The 24349-nt window shown below is 32.7% G+C and overlaps 2 protein-coding genes across 6 annotated transcripts in view; one reads left to right on the forward strand and one right to left on the reverse strand.

Annotated features, from left to right (window-relative positions):
* Window positions 1-3832: 3832 nt before the first annotated feature.
* Window positions 3833-24349, reverse strand: part of LOC128187076 (huntingtin-interacting protein 1-like) — a 36876-nt gene continuing 16359 nt past the window's right edge. For 4 of the 5 annotated variants that reach the window (XM_052857171.1, XM_052857169.1, XM_052857168.1 and 1 more), the window contains 10 exons: window positions 24249-24314; window positions 23950-24128; window positions 23494-23583; window positions 22984-23046; window positions 22364-22464; window positions 14031-14260; window positions 13231-13292; window positions 12243-12347; window positions 9066-9110; window positions 3833-6062 (listed from right to left, as the gene is read on the reverse strand). In XM_052857171.1, the coding sequence (XP_052713131.1) occupies window positions 6054-6062; window positions 9066-9110; window positions 12243-12347; window positions 13231-13292; window positions 14031-14260; window positions 22364-22464; window positions 22984-23046; window positions 23494-23583; window positions 23950-24128; window positions 24249-24314 (950 nt within the window). In that variant the 3' untranslated portion in view covers window positions 3833-6053. The remainder of the gene's footprint in view (window positions 6063-9065; window positions 9111-12242; window positions 12348-13230; window positions 13293-14030; window positions 14261-22363; window positions 22465-22983; window positions 23047-23493; window positions 23584-23949; window positions 24129-24248; window positions 24315-24349) is intronic. The other variant, XM_052857170.1, reaches the window with a different exon arrangement.
* Window positions 18426-22185, forward strand: LOC128187077 (uncharacterized). The gene is made up of 3 exons (XM_052857174.1): window positions 18426-18673; window positions 18971-21022; window positions 21678-22185. The coding sequence occupies exon 2, from the start codon at window positions 18971-18973 to the stop codon at window positions 19967-19969; it is 999 nt and encodes a 332-aa protein (XP_052713134.1). The 5' UTR covers window positions 18426-18673; the 3' UTR covers window positions 19970-21022; window positions 21678-22185.

The following is a 24349-nucleotide window of genomic DNA, read 5'->3' on the forward strand; positions in this document are numbered from 1 at the left end:
TACGCTGAGGGTAATAGAAGGGACTGTGTCTAAACCAATCAGATTTCAGTATTTAACATTAAAGTATAACAAGATAATTCATTTCCGTAAGAAATATAATATTTCCCGATGGTATCACCCGAGAGAAATTTGATTTTTTAGGGGTGAATAAATTTTCATATATTTTCCGAACATTCATGCAATTATTTCTTTCATTATACCTAACAACGATTATTCAAAATGAATCGAGTTAAAATAGTTTTCCAATATATCATAATGGAATATGTGTGCCCTGCCACGTACATGTACAGTAACTGTCTAGTCCAATCAGATGCATAGAATTATTTCAATGAGGTACAATATAAGACGAACACGATTTAAAATACATTTTACGTTTTAGCAAAACAAACAAAATTGTGATAAATAATGACGACATCCTCTAATCCTTGGTTTCGATTATCCACATTGCTTAAGTGTTATTATTGACAAGATATTGATTAGGATGCCAATCTTTGCTCCCTATAGGGACCTTTACAAATGGTAATTAGATGTCGATGCAATAAAATTTGTGATATGGTTTTCAAAAAAATACTTTTTAATTTACCCTCAAGTAAAACACTATGAATCGAATTTCAATAACTTTGGGGGTGGGGGTGGGGGGTGTCTGTTTTATCTAGAAAAATAAAAGGCTACATCCTCTTTATTTAATCGTCCATTTTGATATCAGAAAGTGATTATTTCCGCATGCGCATTCATAATGAGTAGTAATTATTCTAAATGTCCGCATTTTGACAAATTTCATTGGTAAATAAAATATAGCTATTATTGCGGCTTAGCACTACATTTCCTCATTTAACAAGTACCTGTGGCGATCAGCGAAACGCTCAACTTTGAATGGAGTAAAGTTTATACAGTATATACAGAAGTGCCTTTATGTGTTTTCAAAAAGTAAGAATTGATAATTTAGATACTATCATTTCACATTCTACAACCATGCATTTTTGCACTGTGTCCCTCTACGAGGATGGAATTTGTTTAAATATTTCCTACATTAACGGTTCAAAAACCAAAGATGATGCTTTATCATGAAGACAAGAATGTATCTACAAAACAAAATTGTGTATATCTTATAATAAAGCCTCTTGGCCCAGAATTGCAGGTGTACAGAAATGTGATAATAGAAGTGTGTTCTGAACCCCCGATGATTTAACTGGAGAAAAGTGTACTAAAGAAGAGTTTAATGTTGTTTTGTCTTGTACTGAGCTCAGGTTGGTGCATTGGGCTTGAACGGACATATACAGAGTCTGATACCCCGCGACCTTTCATTGAAGTATAGGCCTTCATAAAGTCACACGAAAAATGTTCAAGTTTATTTTTCAAAAACCCACAAACGATTAGGAGTTCAATGTTGTTAAAAATTTGTAAACAGTCAGGAAGACTTTAAGATAATTCACCGCTTGAAAGTATTTCATGATAAGAACAGTTCAAAAGCTGAATATAAAGAAAAATACAATTTTCAACTTTTTGTCGGTATACTTTAATTTTTATTAAAAAAAAAATCAGTTCAAACAAAATCATGATTATGAGGTACATAATGACTAAGATGGCACAGATCTTGACTATGCAGATCTATTAGATATACAATACAACTCCATTCAATTATCTAAAGGCTCAAAAAAATTTCCAACTTTTCATATCCAATGATAATAACATAAATACATGAATTTCTATAAATAAATCATTCATGGATAACTATAATATGTAAATTGGTAACAATGGTAAATATCCATTTAATAATCCATAAATTTAATTTTGTCAATTAAAATCATTAAAAACTACAAGACGAAAAAACTAAACATATATTATGAAATATAATATAGCAGTTTATTGCTTTCTTGTACAATTACACTAATGCAAAAGGTCATTACTTTTGCAGTATAACAGCAAATACCACAAACCAATTTACAGTCTAAATATGTATATATATATATGGCAACAATGTATTCTAATAAGATCCATTAAAAAGAAATTTAAAAAAAAAGGTATAATCTAATTAACAAAATAATTTTCCGAATCATTTCCATCAATTTGTTCCCATTTTTTGAACTGATGCATTTAATAGACTGTAGCCCAGTTGTAATAATAAAACACTATAACGCATCACTTAAAGATGCAAATTTACTAGCATTCAAATAAAGGTGAAGTTTTACAAATATTTTATGATATATTGTTATACTTTGTTTTAGACCATAAATATAAATAGCACATCTTGGTTGACATTGAATTAAAATAGAAAACTTGTGTAAATAAAACCATACATATTTGTCAACATTTCAAAACAATAAGAGTAAATAATTGGCTTTCTTTTGTCACAGAAAAAGTTGTGAACCTTTCACACCTTAGCAGTCCAAATTTCCTTTTGAATCAAGGTCAGTGTATCAAATTATTTTTGACTTTGTCAAATAAAAGATTTACAACATAAAACAATTTACAGACCCTAGTTTTATATATTGATAAACATAAAAAAAATCAAAATAAATAGTGCAGGATTTGTTCTATAAATGGTACTACAAAGTAAAAATATATAGCAAAAGTTTACAGCATCTTCATGGGTGATCTACAAACTGGATAATGTCAGTGTTGTTTAAACAAAGAAACAGTACAGAAAACACGACATGCTTTATGTGTGTTGATAAACAAAGTGTTTATTTCACCTTTCACTTAAAAATTAGAAATTGCTCAAATTAAATAATGGTGCTTTCAAAATAATGACCTGTTTTTTAGTATACATAACACACAGTGTTGGTAGCACTTCATTAATTTATTACATTAATGCACTTTCAATGCAGCACTTGACAACAGTTGTACATGTATTTAATTTATTGCATGACTAGATGTCTTTGAAAAGGAGATGTAAATCTATCTTCGGGTTTTACTATGCAAAAGATCAAGATACTTTTGTATACCAACTCATTGTATTGGTCTTATAAGGCTTTTGGCTTCAATTTAGATTTTTCATGAAACAAATATTATCGTTTTGATAAATCAGATAAAGTCATTAGTTTACCTTAACTTTGCTGGATTTGAATTTCTTTCCATTTCATTTTTTAATATACGTATGGGTCTCAAATGCATGTACAGTATATAAATACATATACTTAATTTATTATGTATGTGTAGTGTGTACAATGCAACACTGTAAGCTGGTATTATAACCACATATATAGCTATGCTTGTGACAAATATGCACTGATATATCTTTCACATACATTAATTTCTCTCTCATTTTCTCTGATCTAATGTTTTCTTCAAAGATTTTACTTAAGCATTTTATTTGCAAGATCTTTCATGCATCCTAAAAATTTCAGAAAGATATTCACATGCCAAGCATAATTATTGAACCATGACCCGTTTCGGTTTCCGAACTTGTGTTTGTTAATAATTAAAAAATAAAATTTGAAGCAAATACAAATGCATTGGGTTTTTCTGTCAAATAACACTTGATATAAGTATACTTAGTCTAGAATATAAAATATAAAGTGAAACATGCAACTTTGAAAAAAAAAAAATCTTGATAAAATAAACATGAATAATTATGAATCAAATTTTGTCTTTAATGAAAAGCAAAGAAGAGGGATGTAGATGGCAGTCTGGCTACTCAAACATATTTTGATACAGGCATTACAAAATAAACCAATGTCAATCCAAATTTAAGAAAAATTACATGAAAACATTGTGTAACACCTATGATCAAAATCAATCAAATATTTTGGAAAAATAATTTTGAAGCATACAGCATACCCTACAGTGAACAGAATTCCCCATCCTCTCCTTTCACTTGTTTAAAAAAAAACTCGTTTAAGTTTCCTATTATGTATAATGTTTCATTGAAAATGTATCCCATTTGTTTTTACATGTATGAGCTATTTTGAAAAATCATGTTTTGTTGTCGACTTAACATTTAAACAAGAGGCCCAGGGGCCACATCGCTCACCTGAGCAACGATTGCCTTAACTCTGATCAAATTAGCATTACAGTATCAAAATCAAAATATCTTGACAACTAAGTACAGTAGATCTTGCTCAAAATTTTTTTAAAATCTGCCGATTTTTATCCACATATTTTTTTTGGTAAATATCAAGTCCCTTTTCCCTCCAATTTGAGCTTTTCTGGCCTAATACTTTTTGAGAAGATTTTTAAAAATTTTTTCTATATATTCCCATGTAAAACTAGATCCCCCCATTGTGGCCCCACCCTACACCAAGGGACCATGATTTGAACAAATTTGAATCTAAACTATCTGAGAATGCCTTGACTCCAATCTGAGCTTTCCTGGCCTAATAGTTTTTAAGAAGAAGATTTTTAAAGATTTTCTCCATATATTTCTATTTAAAAATTCATCACCCCCATTGTGGCCCCACCCTACCCTTGAGGACTATGATTTGAACAAATTTGATTCTACACTGTCTGAGGATGCTTCCACACAAGTTTAAGCTTGTCTGGTCCAATAGTTTTTGAGAAGAAATTTATTAAAGATTTTCTCAACATATTCCCATGTAAAACTTGATACCTCCATTGTGGCCCCACACTTCCCCCGGGGACCATGATTTGAACAAACTTAAATCAATACTGAGGATGCCTCCACTCAAATTTGAGCTTTTCTGGCCTAATAGTTTTTAAGAAGAAGATCTTTAAAGATTTTCTCTATATATTCCTATTTAAAAATTCATCCCCCATCGTGGCCCCGCCCTACCCCCGGGGACCATGATTTAAACAAATTTGAATCTACACGGACTGAGGATGCTTCGACTCTAATGTGAGCTTTTCTGGCCTAATACCTTTTGAGAACAAGAGTTTTAAAGATTTCCTCTATATATTCCTATTTAAAAAAATTCATCCCCCCATTGTGGCCCCGCCCTACCCCTGGGGACCATGATTTGAACAAATTTAAATCCACACTGTCTGAGAATACTTCCATACAAGTTACAGCTTTTCTGCCTAATAGTTTTTGAGAAGAAGATTTTTGAAAAATGCCAACAAATTGTCAATAATTTTGAATTATCTCCCCTTTAAAGAGGGTTTAGCCCTTCATTTGAACAAACTTGAATCCACTTAACCCAGTAATGCTTTGTACCAAGTTTGGTTGAAATCTGCCCAGTGGTTCTAGAGAAGAAGATGAAAGTGTGAAAAGTTTACAACGCCAACGACAACAGACAACGGACAAATTTTTATCAAAAAGCTCACTTGAGCTTTCAGCTCAGGTGAGCTAAAAAGGAGTGTCAATCAAAAACCCCAACAAAAAAGCTAATAGAAAACAAATGGCTTACAATTTTGATAAATTTTTATGCATAATAGGAAACCTACACAATTATAATAAATGATGTATGTTGGTCAAGATTTGTAATTTCAAGTGATTAAGGGGGGGGTGTTCCATACCTCCAAGTACCTGTGGGTTCAGTAAAATTGACTTCTTCATAATGCAGTAAAGGATATGATGAAAACTACTGGTTGATCCAGACTAAACAGACCTAACAAAAAGCCTAAATTTACAAAAAGCCTTAATTTACACAATTTAGAAACCATTGGAGCAACATTTAGTTTCCACTCATATGTTAAAATTTAATTGATAATTCTGAAGTACTCAAGTTAATATTTTTTTTCCTGTTTTGCACTTGTATCATGATATTTATTATACTTAATAATTTTATTTATCATTAACCAGAATGTACTATCTAACACCCTCTTTCTTTTCTTCCTCTCATATAGTTATAAAAAGAACAAATTCTTGTAAAAAAAAAAAAGAAGAAGAAGAAGAATTAGATATAAAATGGGGGGAAATGAAAGATACATGGACATTTATGAAGACAGTTTATATGGTGTATCTAAAGAGCAAATAAATACATGTACATTTCAAATAGGGTATAATGACACCAATAGTGTTTGTTCCATGGACATACATGCAGGCAACCATATGAAGTAGATGAAGTCTGGATTTTCTTGAATTTTTAAACCAATGATGTCTGTCAATTAGTCCATTTATCAACTGCTTCCATAATCACAGTCAATCTGTTCTGTCAAGATTTCTGAAAATAGAGAAAAAAAAAATTTCACATATACATGTACACTACTTTGTCATCATATCAATTAAATTGGTTTCAAAGCTATAAGCAATTTGTACTTTGATTTATTCTAGCTGTTAAAACTATAAAAAAAAATTATACTATCAATTTTAACATTCAAATCAAAGTTCTAAACTAAACACAAAGTCCTGTACAACAAATGCTGAAAATATTCACTTCAACATGCCAATTAAGGAATAGAATCATCAATTCTTAAAAACTTGTATTGCTCTTTTATCAGTATATGTAGCATGAAATCTGTAAAGCTAACAAACATGCTTTGGATACACATATGTGCCCTTTAATACTTTTGTAATAAGCTTTCATGCCCAGTTTAAATTACAAGATACATCAATTCAATAAAACTTTACGGGATGATAATATATAGTTGTAAGTCAAACATAAAATTATCAAAAGATATTTACAGCTATGATTGTATAATCATATAATAAGCTAATAAAAACCTCTATGACTCAATTTAACTAAAATAGATGAAGAAACCTGCCATATCTATAAACAATAGGTAAAACAGAAGTCAATTACACAAGAACAACTTTTTGATAACAAATAACCATGAAAATTTTATCCAGTCAGATTCAAGCTTTAATTAACATGTATTTAGGTTGTACTTCTACATGTTCGGTGGTATGTCTCACATTAATTTAAATTTATCCAAGTAAAAAATGATGTTTACTGTTAATTGAAAAAAAAGTCCATTTGACAGCTTTTCACTCATAATGTACTGTACCGACTGTTTATACAGCCATCCCCTATAAACCATTATTAGCTGGTATAGACTTAAAAGATATACAAGATTAGGTAATGTTACTATTTTCTTATGTTACCTGTAGTATCAAACTACATTGGTTGTAATTTTACACTTCTGAAGATAGAAAATATATTAATATATCTTACTAGCATTCATACATATAGTAATTAAAAAGGACTCTATAATAATGATATTAAGGGTCAATTTTGCACATTTAAAAAAAAAAATTGGGTTTTATAACATGCTTTGTTATTTTCTGAAGAAATGACATCATATTGATTTGTCTCATGTCAAAACTGGCCTATTTTTGGAAACAACTGTGGATCTTAACTTCTTTTACAGGTGAGCACATTTTTAAAAGCAGTAGGAAAACTAAATTTGTAATTTTCAGATAAGGCATACATTTGATAATAGGGTAAACCAATCTTGCTGTAAGACTACTTAATTTATGCACAATCTAATAATAAAATTACAAACATACATTGTACTGCATCTGAATACCTATTAAAAATACATTGTAATCAACATAGAACATCATGCTGTTTTCAAACCAAGCTCACACTTTTACCTGCAGTTTCCTAAAATCAAACAAGTTCATGGATAATAAATGGCAAATTATAGATTATAAGTAACAATATCAGCCTGAAGCAACTACAACCTTCATTAAAGAAAATGCCACAGAGTCTATTAAGCAGTCACCTGAGTATACTATAACTTTATTGATTTTCCTTCATATTAAGCTACTGTATACAGGTAAATATTCGCCCCGTTTTATATGTCCCTATCGCCCACTTTGTCAGTGGGCGAATTTAAGACTGAGCAAATTCAATTTCTAATATTATCTTTTTTTAAATGAAACTGTGTCTGGGTGAATTCAAGACAGGGCTAAACCGTTTGAAAATGAAGAAGGGCGAAAATAACACGGGACGAAAAAAAAACCTGTTTACAGTATTCAAATATTGTATGTTTGAACACAACAAATAATAAAATGGGACATTACAAGATCAATATTTGAAACCATGTGACAGTGTGATGACTTGTATGATCTAAGATCAATTCAAATCCAAAAACTCAGTTTTTCAGATAGGTTTCAATGTAAGGAAATAATAACCTTTTTTTAAATTGCATTTTCAACTCTCTACAATGTTCTTGTGAAACGTTTTAAATTGCATATTCTTTTCTCTTCATTTTAACCATAAAACCCTGAGAATGTGGATTGCTAGTTCTCAATCCATTCCCTAATATGATTCTGAGAAGCTGGGATAGTTTATATTTTACCTACAGACAATGGTCAACAAAGGTATTAAAGGTAGCAATTGGCCATTTACTTGACCCAGGTGACTTGAATCCTAACTTGAAATTCCTCAAAATTCAGCTGATGAAGGAGAAATCAAGCTCTCTGTTACATTACTACAAGCCTATAGTGACTGGCATCCTATAGTCCAATACCAGTTATCATAATATATTTGTAGTTTGTATAAATCAGTGCAAGAGTTACACCCCCTTTACAAATCATTGATAATGAATATACCAGATGAAAATTTTGTAGTATACAGCAATTTTAATTAGAAAATATTGTTCAAAAAGATACCAATAGTTTAGTACATGAATTCAAGAGAAAATATAAAGTATTTTCTGTGAAAAGAACATCCATTTTGTAAAGCTACTAACATACATTTATATATTTTAGGTATTCTTATTACTTGTAAATTCATAAAAAATATTATCATTGCAATGGCTATTACATAACTTATATATACATGTATACTCAAAACATTTAAACATAAACAAACAAATTGTTTTAGCTTTTGAAAGGGAGGATCAATCTTTGGTAAAAGCAAATCATATCATGCCTGTCTTACACATGGAATTTTTTTAGGCTATTATATTTTTAATCAACAAGGTAAGCTTAAATTATGTTATTACCAATGTTAGATAAACTATATTAAATTAAATAAGGCAAAAAAAAAAAAAACAGAAAGAGAAATCAAAGTATCTAAATAATATGAAAGGCACAGTAAGAAGAAGAAGAAGCATATCATTGCATCTAAATATTAAAAAAAATAGGAATAAATATCATCATAAAAGAAAAAAAATAATTATCTGCTTTGATAGTTAGTTCAGCTGCATCAGAAAGTTAATAAGAACCAAGAGAAACTGTTAGCAATCACACAATGATAGTGCAAAAACACACTCACAGCATCAAGTGGTGAGAGATTCTCAGTATTGCCTTCAATATTCTCCTGTCACAAAAATTAGTTGTGAACAAAAAAATTATAATAACAAGGAGTGAAAATCATTCAACTTGAAAGTTTATAACTTGAACACCTAAATGACTTGAATTTCTAGAGCTACTTGATAAAGTCAACTACATGTAAAGGGTGTTAAGAAAGTTCGTTCCGTGATTTACTTTAGCCTAGATTCATTAATAAACAACTCGTTTGTAAGTTTTTTGATTTTTAATAACCAGATAGACCACCTTTGTTTTTCAGTACATTTTTAATTCTGTTTGGCATTGAATGAATTAAAGAAATCAAATGTTTCTGAGGTATCTCCCTCCATGCTCGTTGAAGACGGCGGCGTAATTGGTCCATGGATGTCGGGCGCGGATCCTTGTAGGCCTCACTGTCCAGAATACTCCAGAGATTTTCTATGCAGTTTAGATCTGGGGAATTGCCCGGCCATTCTTCTTTCGAAATAAAGTTTGGTATATTATCTTTACACCAATTCTGTGTTACTAGGGCAGTGTGAGGTGTCGCACCATCTTGAACAAACGTAGCGTGTCCTGGATATTGAACCAACTTTCGTTCATCAATCCTGCCAGTGTTTTTTTGTCGATTCAGTGCAGGTTTAAGTTCTTTTTGAAGAATTTTATCTACATAATATCTTGCATTTATAGTTTTGCCGGATGGAACAATGTGTAGCTTTGACAAACCGTTTACTCCCATTGCACCCCAGATCATGACTTTGGCGCTTGACTTGACGCAGCTGACGTCGGGTACCTCATCTGACTGGGACCCCCACACAACATCGTCTTGTCGGTTCGGAACATGAAACAGATATTTTGAAGATTCGTCACTGAAGATGTAGTTCTCCCAGTCTTCAGCTGTCAAGTGCTTGTGATCACGAGCAAATTTCAATCTTTTTTGTCGTTGTGTTTTCGTCAGAAGCTGATTTCTTGATCGCTTAAATGCCTTCCATTTTTTTACTTTCCGTAAATAATTAAACACAGTCGCATGACTTACATTAAAGCCCGAGTTCTTGAGTTCCTTGCTGCATTTTCTTGTTGATTTTCCTCTTTTGTATTTTATGTTCTCGACTTTCCTTTTAACTACGCCTACTATTTTCGACGGTCGGCCCGATCTCGGTTGGTCGGTGAGCTGTTTATTTTGCTCTCGCCTGCGTCTCCACTTTGTTACCCATCGCTCACTTTTACACAGTTGTTTAGCCACATCTTTCACACTGATTCCTGAATCTAATAAAGCCAAAGCCTGGGCTCGTTCGTTGACAGTATCGACACTTGTGCAAGACGTCTGCTTTTTCACCGAACTCGTCATTTTGTTTGATGACGTAATAGACATAAATGTTTACATCACTCTATGACACCACCAGAGAGTGCACATAGGGGAGGATAACTGATGATATGTTGAGAGAAAATTCTCTAGTATAACCAGTGTGAATTTGAAATAGAAATATTGCTTTTGTCAATTTATTTTTGTCAATTTACAACCAGAACGAACTTTCTTAACACCCTTTATGAACAACTCCATAAAATCATATCTGTATTAGTAAAATTGAGATGAACAAGATATCTGTGAGCCAATGCTCACTAGTGATACCCCCGCTCTGATGTGAATATGCAAAATAAGCAAAGTCGACATTTAAAAGAAAGCTGGTATCCGATTGTAACAGAAATATATCCCACAATATGGCATGCCTAAACAAATAGTGTGTTAAAATTTCAAGCATCTGCGATAAATAGCTGCTGAGAAATCTTTGAGGACAATTTGTTTGAAAATTTTGGCTAAAATAAACAAAGTACTCATTTAACAGGAAGATGACGTCTGATTGGTACAAAAATATATCCCACGATATGGCATGCCTTAAAAAATACTGTGTTAAAATTTAAAGCATCTCCGATAAATAGCTGCTGAGAAATCTTTGACGAAAATTTGTTTGAAAATTTCGGCAAAAAATAAAGTCAATATTTTACAGGAAGTTGACGTCTGATTGATACAAAAATAAATCCCACAATATGGCATGCCAAAACAAATAGTGTGTTAAAATTTCAAGCATCTGCGATAAATAGCTGCTGAGAAATCTTTGACGAAATTTGTTTGAAAATTTTGGTTAAAAAATAAGCAAAGTCGTCATTTAACAATAAGTTGACATCCGATTGGTACAAAAATATATCCCACGATATGGCATGCCTAAACAAATAGTGTGTTAAAATTTCAAGCATCTGCAATAAATAGTTGCTGAGAATTCTTTGACGAAAATTTGTTTGAAAATTTGGTTAAAAAATAAGCAAAGTCGTCATTTAACAGGAAGTTGACGTCCGATTGATACAAAAATATATCCCACGATATGGCATGCCTAAACAAATAGTGTGTTAAAATTTCAAGCATCTGCAATAAATAGTTGCTGAGAATTCTTTGACGAAAACTTGTTTGAAAATTTTGGTTAAAAAATAAGCAAAGTCGTCATTTAACAGGAAGTTGACGTCCGATTGGTACAAAAATATATCCCACGATATGGCATGCCTTAACAAACACTGTGTTAAAATTTCAAGCATCTGCGATAAATAGTTGCTGAGATAAATGCGACAGAAATTTTTGTTACGGACGGACAGACAGACGGACAGACAGACAGACAGACAGACAGACGGACGGACGGACGGACAGACAGACACACAAGGGTAAAACAGTATACCCCCTCTCCTTCGGAGCGGGGGTATAATAAACCTCAGCTATATCACTTCAGTTAGAAATGAACTTTAATGCTTAAATAACCAAGTTCATGTGAATGCAACTAAATCATTGAGACCTTTGAATTATCATTTCATGTAGTTCTAGCTGCATGTGTAACCTCTTTTTTATGTGATTGGTTTATTACATGAAATATGGTTCATGTCAAAAAGAATAAAAACAAACTTAATGAATTTAGTCATTACATATTATTGTGGTATTTGGTTAAATAAAACTGATTAATAGCCATAGATCTTGTTTATTAAAAATCCTGAGAGCTTATGGCAAACCCTCTAGCAATTTATACACTACAACCACAAACACCCACAGTTACATGTACATATACTGGGTACCTTCTCTTATAACACTCCTCAATCTAATCAAATATTAAAGCAATGACATCCTTACCTCCCATCCTCCGTTCTCCCCAGCCAGCTGGTAATGCCTCTTCCTCACTTGACCAAGTTTGTATCTCTCCATTTCTAGTTCCTTTTCAAGCTCCAAAACCCTCACCTAAAATACAATCAAAGTAATTAAAAGAAGTCAGCATCAAATGCAAATAAAGATCCAACCTTATTCATGTCATGAAGCTATGATTTCAACACCTCACTTGTAATGTTTAATTATAGACATACATATGTTCTGTAAACGTGTCTAAAATTTCACGATTTCCTGTGTTAGTACCTTTCACGCTGTTTTAAATTTCACGGCCAATCGGTTTCAATTTAAATGAAGATTGAAAAAAACATACATGATATGTAATGACCATATTACCATACATTTTACATTGTTTTTTCTTTGGAATCACATTAAGTTAAAACTGTTAGAAAAATAATTTAAGTATTTTATCGAAGATAATACGTACTATTGTAAATTGCGCTCCCGACATTTTGAGCATGAAAAATATGGGGGGGGGGGGTAATCTGTTTAAAAAAACTGTACAACTTTATAATCAATTAATCTTAAAGTGAACTGCTCAATATGAATGCCAATCGCAAACAACCCACAGGGTGTACAGGAATCTTTGGAGATGTCCGAAATAATAAGTGGCAATTAGCACGTCTTCACAACAATGGCTTAGATAGGGCTGCAGAGCTGAGGGGTGTTAAAAGATAAAGGTGAATTGAATGTTCCGTTATAATCAGTTGTTTAATTAACATTAATCATACATAATATTTATGCTTGCGTTTTTTAAAAGTGCTATAATTACGATAGGGAAGTGTTTATTTAGGCCTCACTCAGGCACACATCTATCAATAACATCTGTAATGGCGGCATACACGGAGATTGCAAATACACAGTGAATATTCACGGTTGCTTAATGTTCATGGAAAATTGTCTGACCATGAACATAGTGAAATTAAAAACACCATAATGTTTTCCACATCTACAGTACCTGTGACTGCATCTCTTCCTTTTTAGCCTGCATCAGACTCAGGCTTGTGAAGTCCATCAAGTCTACAATGATGAGAAAAAAAGTAAATTTTGTAAGCTTAAAGTTATGGAAGGGAAAGCACCAGGGACATTTTGTGTAATGTTTGCTTTACTTCTGGAAATAGGCTTGCTCTTAGGGAACTGGAATCTTGCTGCTCCTCTCAATGATATATAGTTTAATTAATTGTATACTACAGTAAAACTCAGTTATAGCGAAGTCCAAGGGACCAATGGAATTACTTCGTTATATCCGTAATTCGTTATATATTTATAACAAATTCGTAATAATATCTATAGCGAATGCAATCTATACATGTTTTCTTTCACCAGATTATAATTTTAGCTAATTGAGGCTTAAAATAAAAATTCATTATTTTGACACGTTTAATAATTGGATTGTGAATTAAAAAATTATATGAAAATAAATTCATTCAAATTTTTTGTTAAATGATAGTGCATTTTTTTTTTAACTCTAAAGAAATTCGTTATAAAGGAGTTGTATTTCGTTATAATTCACCTCTACGGGACTCAAAATCAGTTCGCTATATCCGTAAATTCGTTATATCCAATTCGTTGTAACCGTAAAATTTTACAAAAATTTGTTAAGAATTTTACTGGGGACTCAAAAAAACTTCGCTATATCAGAGAATTCGCTATATCCGTGTTCGTACTCAATGAGTTTTACTGTAGTATTCATTATGTCCACATTTTATTAATTTTGAACACAGTAAAATGATACACTAAAACACAGAGGTTGCTCACTTTGTTCCTCGATGATTTGAGAAGCCTCCCTTGCAGACCCCACCACTTTCCCAGTACAGCTTGTTACCCCTCTGGAGGCCTCGGACAGTTCAGACAGTTTCTTGCTCTTCCTGTCTGCCTTGACCTTTGAAGCTACCACGAGCTGAGCAGTGCTTGCTGCAATCTCATTGGAGCAGACGATCAGCTCTTCAAATTTCCCTTCTCCCTTCACAACTTTGTCTGCTGCCTCCCTATCATTCAAAATAAAAAGATATCATTATTCCATCGGTTTCTGTTTTAATTAGAAAATGTAGGTTAAAAAAAATAACCAAGGAAAAGATTCACTGATAAGATATGTCCAAAATAAGGAATAGTGTCATATGATCTGGAATTTGTCCACAAGCTGACACTGTTAAGGTAGGTCAACAATATCTACTTAATAAAACACTAAAGCAGACTAAAAATCTGCTTATTCATTTTATAAAATACATGTATATATACATCTACAAGTGACAAATATATATTTGAGAAAATAAAGGAAAAAAAATTTTGAAAATTGATTCGGTCACATTTGGTCAACAAAGGTCTGCTGGTACATGTACTGATAGATCAGGCCTTATCTGGTCAACATGTATAATCAGAATCAAGTTCAAAATCATCATGATAGAATAAAGGAAAATTCAGATAATATCATGTTCCATAATGACAAGGATTATTCAATGCCATAAGTTCATTACATCTACCTCCTCCAAGGGAATATCAGCAATGTCTAACTTTGTAAAAGAGATAAGTGAAATACTGGTTCCCTTAAAATACTTTTAAAATAACTTATTCTATTGTATAATTCATCAAATTAATCAACACCATTTACATAGCTATGTCATGCTACATAGTTTAAATTCTTAGATGTCTAAATCAATAAAGAGAATAACCAAAGTTTCATCTATTCAAACTCGCAATTAAAAAAATTTCAAAGAAGATAAATAGTCAAACTTGCAATGTATCTTCTTAATGCCCTCATGAAAATGCCCATCTTTTTGTTTTCAGATGCTCATAAGGCCAGTCTTTCTTTTATCCTTTATGGCAGTTCTGAGCATTGCCTATGCTGCAAATGACCTTGTACATTGTGAGACACAATGTAGTACAGAACTACAGAATTGTATTTTACGAGACCCAACATCTGTTGACAATCGAATGCACTGCCTAGACATCTACTATCCTTGTGCGTATTCCTGCACTGAAAATTCCTTCACCAATGCTCCTTCTGCTGTCAATGCTGCTGTGCTTCATGCTACAGAAATTGCTGAATGTGATTCCCATTGTAATGTTGAACTAGAGCACTGCCTCTATCACAATGCCTCTCTCAGTCAGCAATGTCTGACTGTATATTATTCCTGTGTTTCCACCTGTAGTGTAAATCCTGAGGCACAGAATGTGGTCACTAATGCCCCAACTCTAAAATCTACCCACCTACAACATCTTTCTACCCAGAAATCTCCCCAAACGCAACCAACGACCCCCTTGAGACCTTCTTTAACTTCAACTATAAAACCAGTGGTCACTGATGCCTCGTCTATAACAAGCTTTCCTCCAAATGTTGCTTCCACTGCCAAAACTGTTGCTGCACATCATGCAACTGATAGATCCACAATTCTCGCCTGGGTCACACTCCCAAGACAAGTCAACAAATACTAAACAGCTTAAACAACTTCTCTAAATTCAACACTTCAAAGATAAGGACTATTTTTTCCTCAGAGTGACCGAAATCCATTATTTAAAAAAATCAAAACAAAAAAATAAAATATCTTTCATTGAATGCTTGTCTGTTTATTTCGGAAATAAAAAGTTCTTGATAGTATATCCTTTCTTTTTTTTTTTTTACCTTGTTCAAAAATTGAGATTTGCATGATAAAAGACTTGATCCATGGAAATTGATATAAAAAAAATATGGCATGAAAGTATTGATAAGTTTAAGATACAGCATGTAAAATCTAAATGTTTTTAGAAGCTTCTATATAAGTAACTTTGAACATCATTAACTTTGTTCATTTTTTTTTTTATTTCAGATGCTTCCTATTTCAGTAGTTTACCTCTTAATGCTGACCACTTTCTGTGTAATTTTTGCTGACACAGAGGGGGACCCCTACACTGACTATGTCAACCACGCTAAAGCCCTTGCAGACTGCAAAGTCCACTGTAGCGACAAAATGGTGCAGTGCATCCAGATGGACCCACTCTCATACACCTATAGACTACAGTGTGGTGTTACTTATGGTCAATGTTTAAATCAGTGTCAAACAGCCACATTCCTGCCACTGGATCATAGCAATACCAAGTCTACATCTAAAGCAGCCACAATTACAACCCAAACTAGTACACCAAAGGCCACCAATGCCCCTACAATCATTACAACAAGGCCATCCAATACAACACATTCTGCTCAGAATATCAATTGGGTGACTTTGAAAAAATGATTTGAGACTCTCAAGCTACTTTGATCATCCATGTAATTTGATGGAATAATGAAATTATCAAGACTTACCAAGATATTTTGTATAATAAAAATTGACAATCTATCTAAAAGAATATGAGTTTCTTTAGACAATATGCTGTATCAAGTATGTAATTACTGGTAATTGAAATTGGTTTCAATCAGGCTTGGGGTAATGCTAAATGTAATGGTAATGCATTGCAATGCATTACATGTTTTCAAAGTAATGCTAGTAATGTGTAATGCCTCAAAATTAGCATTGCAAGTAATGCTAATGTAATGCATTACTTTCCAAAATCTAGTGTAATGCTGGCATTACATGGCATTACTATGCATATTTATGCATGTTCACTTTAAAAAATGTGATGAATAAATGAATTGTTGAAATTGAATTTGATTAAATTTATTTTTAAAGAAGAAAGAAATAATTCTAATTGAGAAAAAAATATTTTAATTGTACATGTTTCATTAAAAAAGGTTTTTAAAATTCATTTTTGAATTGTTTATATTACTAAAGATAACAGCACAATTTCATAACATTTTTAAGAGTGTTGTTATTAAGAGTTTTTAATCATTTAAACAATTTACTCCAATTAGTTTGCACAATAAGAAATGTGTCAACAACACACTAAGCCCCCCAGATAATCTAAGTATCAAAACAATCTATTGTTATAAGAAGTTCTAAACACCCCAAACCCCTTCCCTTCACTATGTCACAATAGAATAGGAGACAGACATGCACCTTTAAAAGCAAAATGAATGCACTGTCCATCCATTATGAAAATCAATATCACTTCCAATATTATAACCTATTTGAAAATATTCTTACTTATTTTCTCTCTTTCTCCCTGTCTCTGTCTCTCTCTCTCTCTCTCTCTCTCTCTCTCTCTCTCTCTCTCTCTCTTGTATATTAATTACACTGTACATTAGTTTGGACTGATAGAAAATACAAGATTTATGTATTTAATTTATTATTGCACTTAATATATCCTAAGATAAAGATCGTCAAACAGTATTTTCCAGTTCAAGCATTGACTCCTCCTGCAAAACATTTAATTTAGTATAGACCGGAAGGTGGATGCATATAAAAGATGAACCCTTTGAAACTTCGATCATTAAGTGCAACAGCAATCTTTTGTCTTAAAGTGTCCTCCGTAAAAAGAAATACGATTAAAATATATTAAGAAATTAGCTGGGAAAAATCTTCTGTTTATAAATTAATAAAATTAAGTGTCCAAAATTATAAAAATTTGTGTAATCTGGGGATATATCTATATTTAGCTTTTAAAAACCGCGACATTATTTCATAAATTGTTTTTTGTTACGCATGTTATCCTGTGTCTCTATTTCATATCTGATAGTGTATCATGCCAAATGTCTATAAATACCATTTTACTTATGTAATATGTTGTTCATATTGCCACAATATGATTATATATTGAGCAAATAGAGAATGACTCTTGTTTATTCATTGAATTTGAACCTGACACTGAGCATGAAGATGTAGATATGTTAGAGAATGTTGTATATTTATAACATTTGCAAAAACTCTTTATTAGCTTTACTTCAAAAAAAAGTAATGGTAATGGTAATGCATTACTTTACTCATGTAATGGTAATGTAATGCATTACTTCAAGAAAATCAAGTAATGATAATGGTAATTTAATGCCCAAATTCATGAAGTAATGGTAATGTAATGCATTACTTTACAATGTAATTCGCCCCAAGCCTGGTTTCAATATATATTATTGGAATTTTATGACAATTTTTTTTTTCAAATGGCAAAAAAAAATATCAATCAGGGATAAAATTCATTTGTATTAGAATATATATCTCAGGACCTGATCCTATATTTCATTCAGTTAAACAATTTACAACTCCCAATCCCTTATAAGGACCCAAATCAATTTAATGACTATAATGTTAAATAATTCAGAAAGATTTACTCTGAGGCATATTAAGTGATTTATTGTATTGAATTAAAAATCAAGACATCACGAGTTACAAAGACCTCATGTGCTCTTATACATAGGTTATGTTCTAACATCCCAAAGCTTATAAATGGTGACATCAACGAATCTATAGGCTGTTATACAATAAAAGATAAACCAGTGATAAGCTTCCAATTGTCTACTGCCAATTTTCACTGACCAGCCTTTTCAAGTTGTCAAGGTATGTTTCATTAATGATCATTGTTTTTAACGATTTTTTTATCATACAGTATCTTTTTGTTTTAAAAAATAATTATTTTTCTGTGGGTCCGAAATTACCAGATGAGTATGTATGGCCATTCCATAATAAACTTATCTATGCCAACCAACCTTTTTTTTGCAGTTTTTAAACTGAAGACTGTAGAACCAATATAAAAACCATTTGACAAAAAAAATATAAAAAGTAAAAAAGCCCCACATACAGAAAAATCCAGAATCATGGTAATTTTGCTTTCTTAAAAAAAATCGATTTTTTCAGATGTATTTTCCAACTCTTTTCTTCATTTCACTGACAATACAATGTTGCTATTGGAGTCTTACATTGGCTACATTGAACAGAGGAATGAGAAAGACTTTACATGGAGTTGCTCTTGCTAAAGCTGATTGTGAAATCCACTGTGGAGATCTACTGAAAGATTGCCAAAAAATGGCCACCAATACTCACACTCGGCATCTCTGCTCTGACTATAACCACCACTGCCATCAATACTGCAAAGATATCAGTTATAACATAACACAGCAGGCCATCACTGATGCTTCCTCTGTCCTACCTAGCAATTTGCTTCAGTGTTACACCACATGTGGCGAAGGATTGACTCAATGTAGTAAACTGGCCCCAGACTCACATGAACACAACAAATGCTCTAAAAATTACTATCAATGCATTGATGGTTGTCATGGATTTAATTATACAACACAATTTACAACCTCCAATGCTTCATCCAATTTTGCCATTTCTCATGTGCTTGCTGTTTTGGATTGTGAACACCAATGTGTAAAAGAATTCCTAAAGTGTGGAGGGCATGCCAACAGCTCACATGACCACACCCTTTGCACTCACACATACTCTCATTGTGAACATGCATGTATGAAAGTCAACACTACGCAACATGCCCTTACAGACCCATCCCTTGGCCACATTTTTGTTATTGTGGAATGTGATGACAATTGCTTGAAACATCTTTTAAATTGTGGAAAATCTTCTTCTCACAGTTTTGTTGTTCACCAGTGTAACCAAAGGTATCATCAATGTATGCATGACTGTGGTAATTTAAACATTTCACACCATTTGGTCAGTCCTTCCCCGAGTACACCACAGAAGCCCATGATTACAGCAGCCCCTATAACTGGCATAACCCAAGCAAAGACTTCAATATCAGCAACCACCAAAACAACAGATACTATAACACAACAACCAACAGTCAAAACAACAAAACTGATGTGGGTGACTCTGCCAACAAATCCTCATGGAAAGTGACCAGAGGGTATGCATTCTGAACAGAAGATGGAAACAATCCAGACAATTTGTATCCAACTTTTCCATATACAAAATAAAGCCTGATGGTTACTAAACTTTAGCAAATTTTTCCCCCTATGTTCTCCGTTAAATGCATACTGTGTACAACATTAATCTGGTATAAGTTTTACTATTGGTATATGGTTTTATGATGAAACCCATGAAAGATTTATATTGACCCAGTATTTATTCTCATTTCCATCCCAAGAATATCAAATAACTGCAACTGTTACAGTCTGTGATGAGATATGTCCTTCCAGATTGATAGTTAAAACTGGAAAACTTTATATGGAGGAGTCAGTTTAATCAAATGTATTCTGACTCTTTCATCTACATGACATACTGATCAGTAATGCTACATTTTGTACACTATTTACCAAATACATACATGTACACGATATAAGGAAAGATGCTAATGAATGAAATCAAAGAAAAGCTGTTTTGGTTTTTCCTACTGTTCACTGTGGTTGCAATCATTGAAAAAGAAAATTATAAACCCTGCATCTTCATAATTGTAAACCGGCTATTATTCATAGCATAGTAGAATAATAACTGTCTTAAATTTGTCAGTTACTATAAATGGTAGCAAGCTACACTGTAGATTAAAGAACGGGATATAATCGGCAAACTTGTTCCTGGTATACAGACAAGGCCAAGGGCCAAGAACAAGTTATAATCTACAGAGATACAACAGGAACATATGTACTAACACTACATCAAAAGTCTATACACCATTTCTAATTACCTGCTGCCTGATGCAAAATATTCCAATGTCTTTACAATAACTTATCATTATGTCAAAGAAGTTAAGGAAAGTTTGCAATTACTGAACATTTGAAAGATAAAGATCAATGTTGATAAAGGGGCATAGTTCTATGAATTTGAAGTAAACCAGGACTCCAGCAGATCTGGTGAACAGTCACCAAGATAAGATGATAAGATGTTAATGCACACTTTGACCTTAGTTTTGGAGGACTGGTATTTCAGGAAGTGGATATCTTGTGTCTAGAACAGGTAAGGAAGACCTTTGAATAATTACTAAAGAATCAAATTAAATGCTTTAGATAAAAATAGTAAAAGGCATGAGGCTTAGGTTTGAAAGAAATCAAAACTGTGACGAGTTCTAATTTCTTTATTTCCACTGTCAAAAAATGTTCAGTAGACTGCTTTGAAATTCTCTGTCAAATTTGTTTGTAACAAATTCACAAACTGTTCCAAATCACAAATTTACACTATAAAATTGCACTTTGGACAAAGCAACAAATTCAATTTATCATTTCTAATAGTTTTAAAAATGTAAAAAACACCCTTTTACAGTGTTAAGATATTTTCCTAAAAATTCTTTTCATAATATTTATCATTTAATTTTCCCCCTTATCTTTAGTATTTTGTGTTTATTCCTGTGAATTTCTACATTTTTATGCTGATCTATATTTAAAAATCACTAAATTATGTGATTAACTATCATATGTGAAAGCTTTAATACCATGATCCGAACAACATTCATGTTGAATCATGAAATGCATGAATCTAGTTCCTAAAAAAATGGTATTGGAAGTTTTCTCCCAGACAGTTTTTTCATCAAATAAAACATATCACATATAAAACATAGATGACAAAAACTACAGATCGTACACAGAATTCAATAAGAAATCCCTGGTTCTTTTAGGTGCTGTGAAACACACTCTTGCTAAAATGAAGTCCATCATTGCCCTTGTAATCCTGACAGTTATCAACAGAGCTCTGGGGGCAACATTTAGCCTACAGCTCTGCCACTCCCACTGTAACATAGGGGAGGTGGACTGCATCCTTCGATGCCCACACATATTCTGTGAGCAAGAATGCACCAGGGCAGAAGAACAGTGTATCCGCCTGTGTGATGGCACCTATACCACTACACTCACCCAAGGCTGGACTACACAACCACATAGTCATACCAAGAGTACCACTGATGCACCCACCACTAAAGAGACTCTTGCGCCTACCACTTCCACCCCTCAATCAGTGACAACACAGATGTTAACACCATCAGGTGATTTGAAACCAACACCCAAACCTCATCATCCTCCAACCACAACTCTGACCACCCAAGAAACGCCCGAAATTTATGAAACAACCATAGAACAAGACAAAAGTGGTGTTGTAATTATTGGCTAATAAATGAACCTTTAATTTGTGTTTTAAATTTTTCTGGCTCATGTTATTGTGGTAGTTATATATCATATTTCATAGGATTAATTTTGCTCTTGAGCTAAGTACAACATATTTTACATATATTGCAATCAATATTTGTAAATTATTTATGGAGAGCTATTTCAGACATGGAGAAGATCATACACATGGCATGAGACTTACAATAAGGAGGTGGCTCCCATTCCCACAGCTTTAGCAGCTGACAGCAGGCCCTCTGTCCATCTGTGGTTCTTCTTGTAAAACTCCTTTACACTGGCAGTACCCTAAAACATCCAAAGAGAGCTTATAAACCTTATTTCCTGTTGACCCCCTTTCCATTACTCTTCTTACACATACATGTACATGTATGTATTTTTCTAAGAATCTAAGCTTAGGACCTATCTTAGTTTATGCATGCTTTCCAATCCTATAAAAAATTATTTTTAACAAAGAAAACAAAATAATGTTTACACAAAATATTGCTATTCATTAAGGAGCAATAGATCTTGAGTTTCTCAAGTAAATGAACTTAATCTATGTTTTGCATTTATTCACTTATATTTCAATAAACTGAAAGCTCATTTAGAAAAGGGTTGCACCTTTCTATTTTTTATCATTCTGAAAAGAAATTAGTTCTCAGGAAAAAATATCGGAAAAAATGTAGATTTCTTATTTTACGTAGGTACTTAATTTCACGATTCAATCATTTTGCATTCAAGCACTGAGGGCCATGATTGTATTTCTGTAAATGCAAGTCTATCAGACTGCAAAATTTTGGGCAAACATATATGAATTTCACTTACCCTTCCTTGTAGCACAATTTCTTTTTGAAGATCTTGTGATTTAACCAACAGCACTTTGATAGCCTATACAAAAACAAAATTATACATAAAAATTCATTGACATCTGAATATAGGAGATGAAAATGAAGAGAATCAATTATAAATGATTTTGAAAGAAACCTTTTGTTTCATAACACTGTCAAAAGAAAAATGCATGAAATGAAGACTGTAAATATATCCTTTAATTGCATAAACATATATGTAGATATATTAATCAGCAAGTTATCAAAAAGTAACCAGATTAAGATAAATTAGCAAATCAATAGACCTGTAAAACTGTCTCCTGCACATTAGAGAGCCTCAAGGAATGTTACTTTTACAGATGATTTTAATAATTAATAGTTCCAATGTGTTTAATACCAGTGTGTACAAAAAATGATTTTTGATGAATGAATGCATTACTTGGATCAATATGGGATAACAAATCTTATAAATGTGGTTAAGGTCCACGCGTTAACGCGGCCGACTGACCTGCATGAGTCCTGTACAGGAGTCCAGGATGCTCTCATTGACCGTCAGCTCCACCCCAGACATGTCCTTCCTGGTCTGATGCAGCATCTCCTGTTACACAAAGACAAACAATCAATTACCACAGTCATAAAGTCACAAATACAACAGTCCTTCATATCATCATCTATTGTAGTAAAAAAATTTTATTTTGACCGATGATATTCATTATCATCTCAGTGCCAGTTACAAGCATGGGTTCATAATCAAATTTGCCTATTGGAAAAAGAAAGTTGTAATGTTGTATACAAATATCTAAGTAGGATTATTTGTTTAGTTGTACCTGGCAATTGGGGCTTTTTTGTTGGGGTGTTTTTTTTTGTTTTAAGATTTGTGTTTTGAGGAATTGTGGCATATCAAAGGGACAAATATTTTCCTGTATTCTAACTGACTGGCTGGCCCTAACTACCAGCAACTGACCTCTATTTTCTTGGCAGCCTGCTCTATAGCGGAACTGGTCGAGTGCATCTCATTCTCCAACAGATCTCCTATCTCTTTTTCCTTTACATCCACCATCTTGGGAACAAGGTCTTCTGCTAACTTTATCAGCTGTCTAATTTTTTCTGCTGATTTTTCTACTTCAGACTTTATAGATCCACCTGTTTGTAAATTATGAGAAAAAAACCTTACACAGCATCCAGTTACTCTGATTGATAGAGAAGAATAAACACAAAGCAAAATGTTCTGGTGAAAGTAATGACAAAACTCCAAGGACTGACCTTTCTCCAGGGAACTGAGGACCTCTATCCCACTCTCCCCTGCAGTCTGACAGGCTGATGCCAGCTCTACAACAACAAGATGTACACATGTACATGACATC

This window comes from Crassostrea angulata, chromosome 6 (assembly GCF_025612915.1).
Source record: "Crassostrea angulata isolate pt1a10 chromosome 6, ASM2561291v2, whole genome shotgun sequence".
In the NCBI taxonomy this organism is placed as follows: Eukaryota; Metazoa; Mollusca; class Bivalvia; order Ostreida; family Ostreidae; genus Magallana; species Magallana angulata.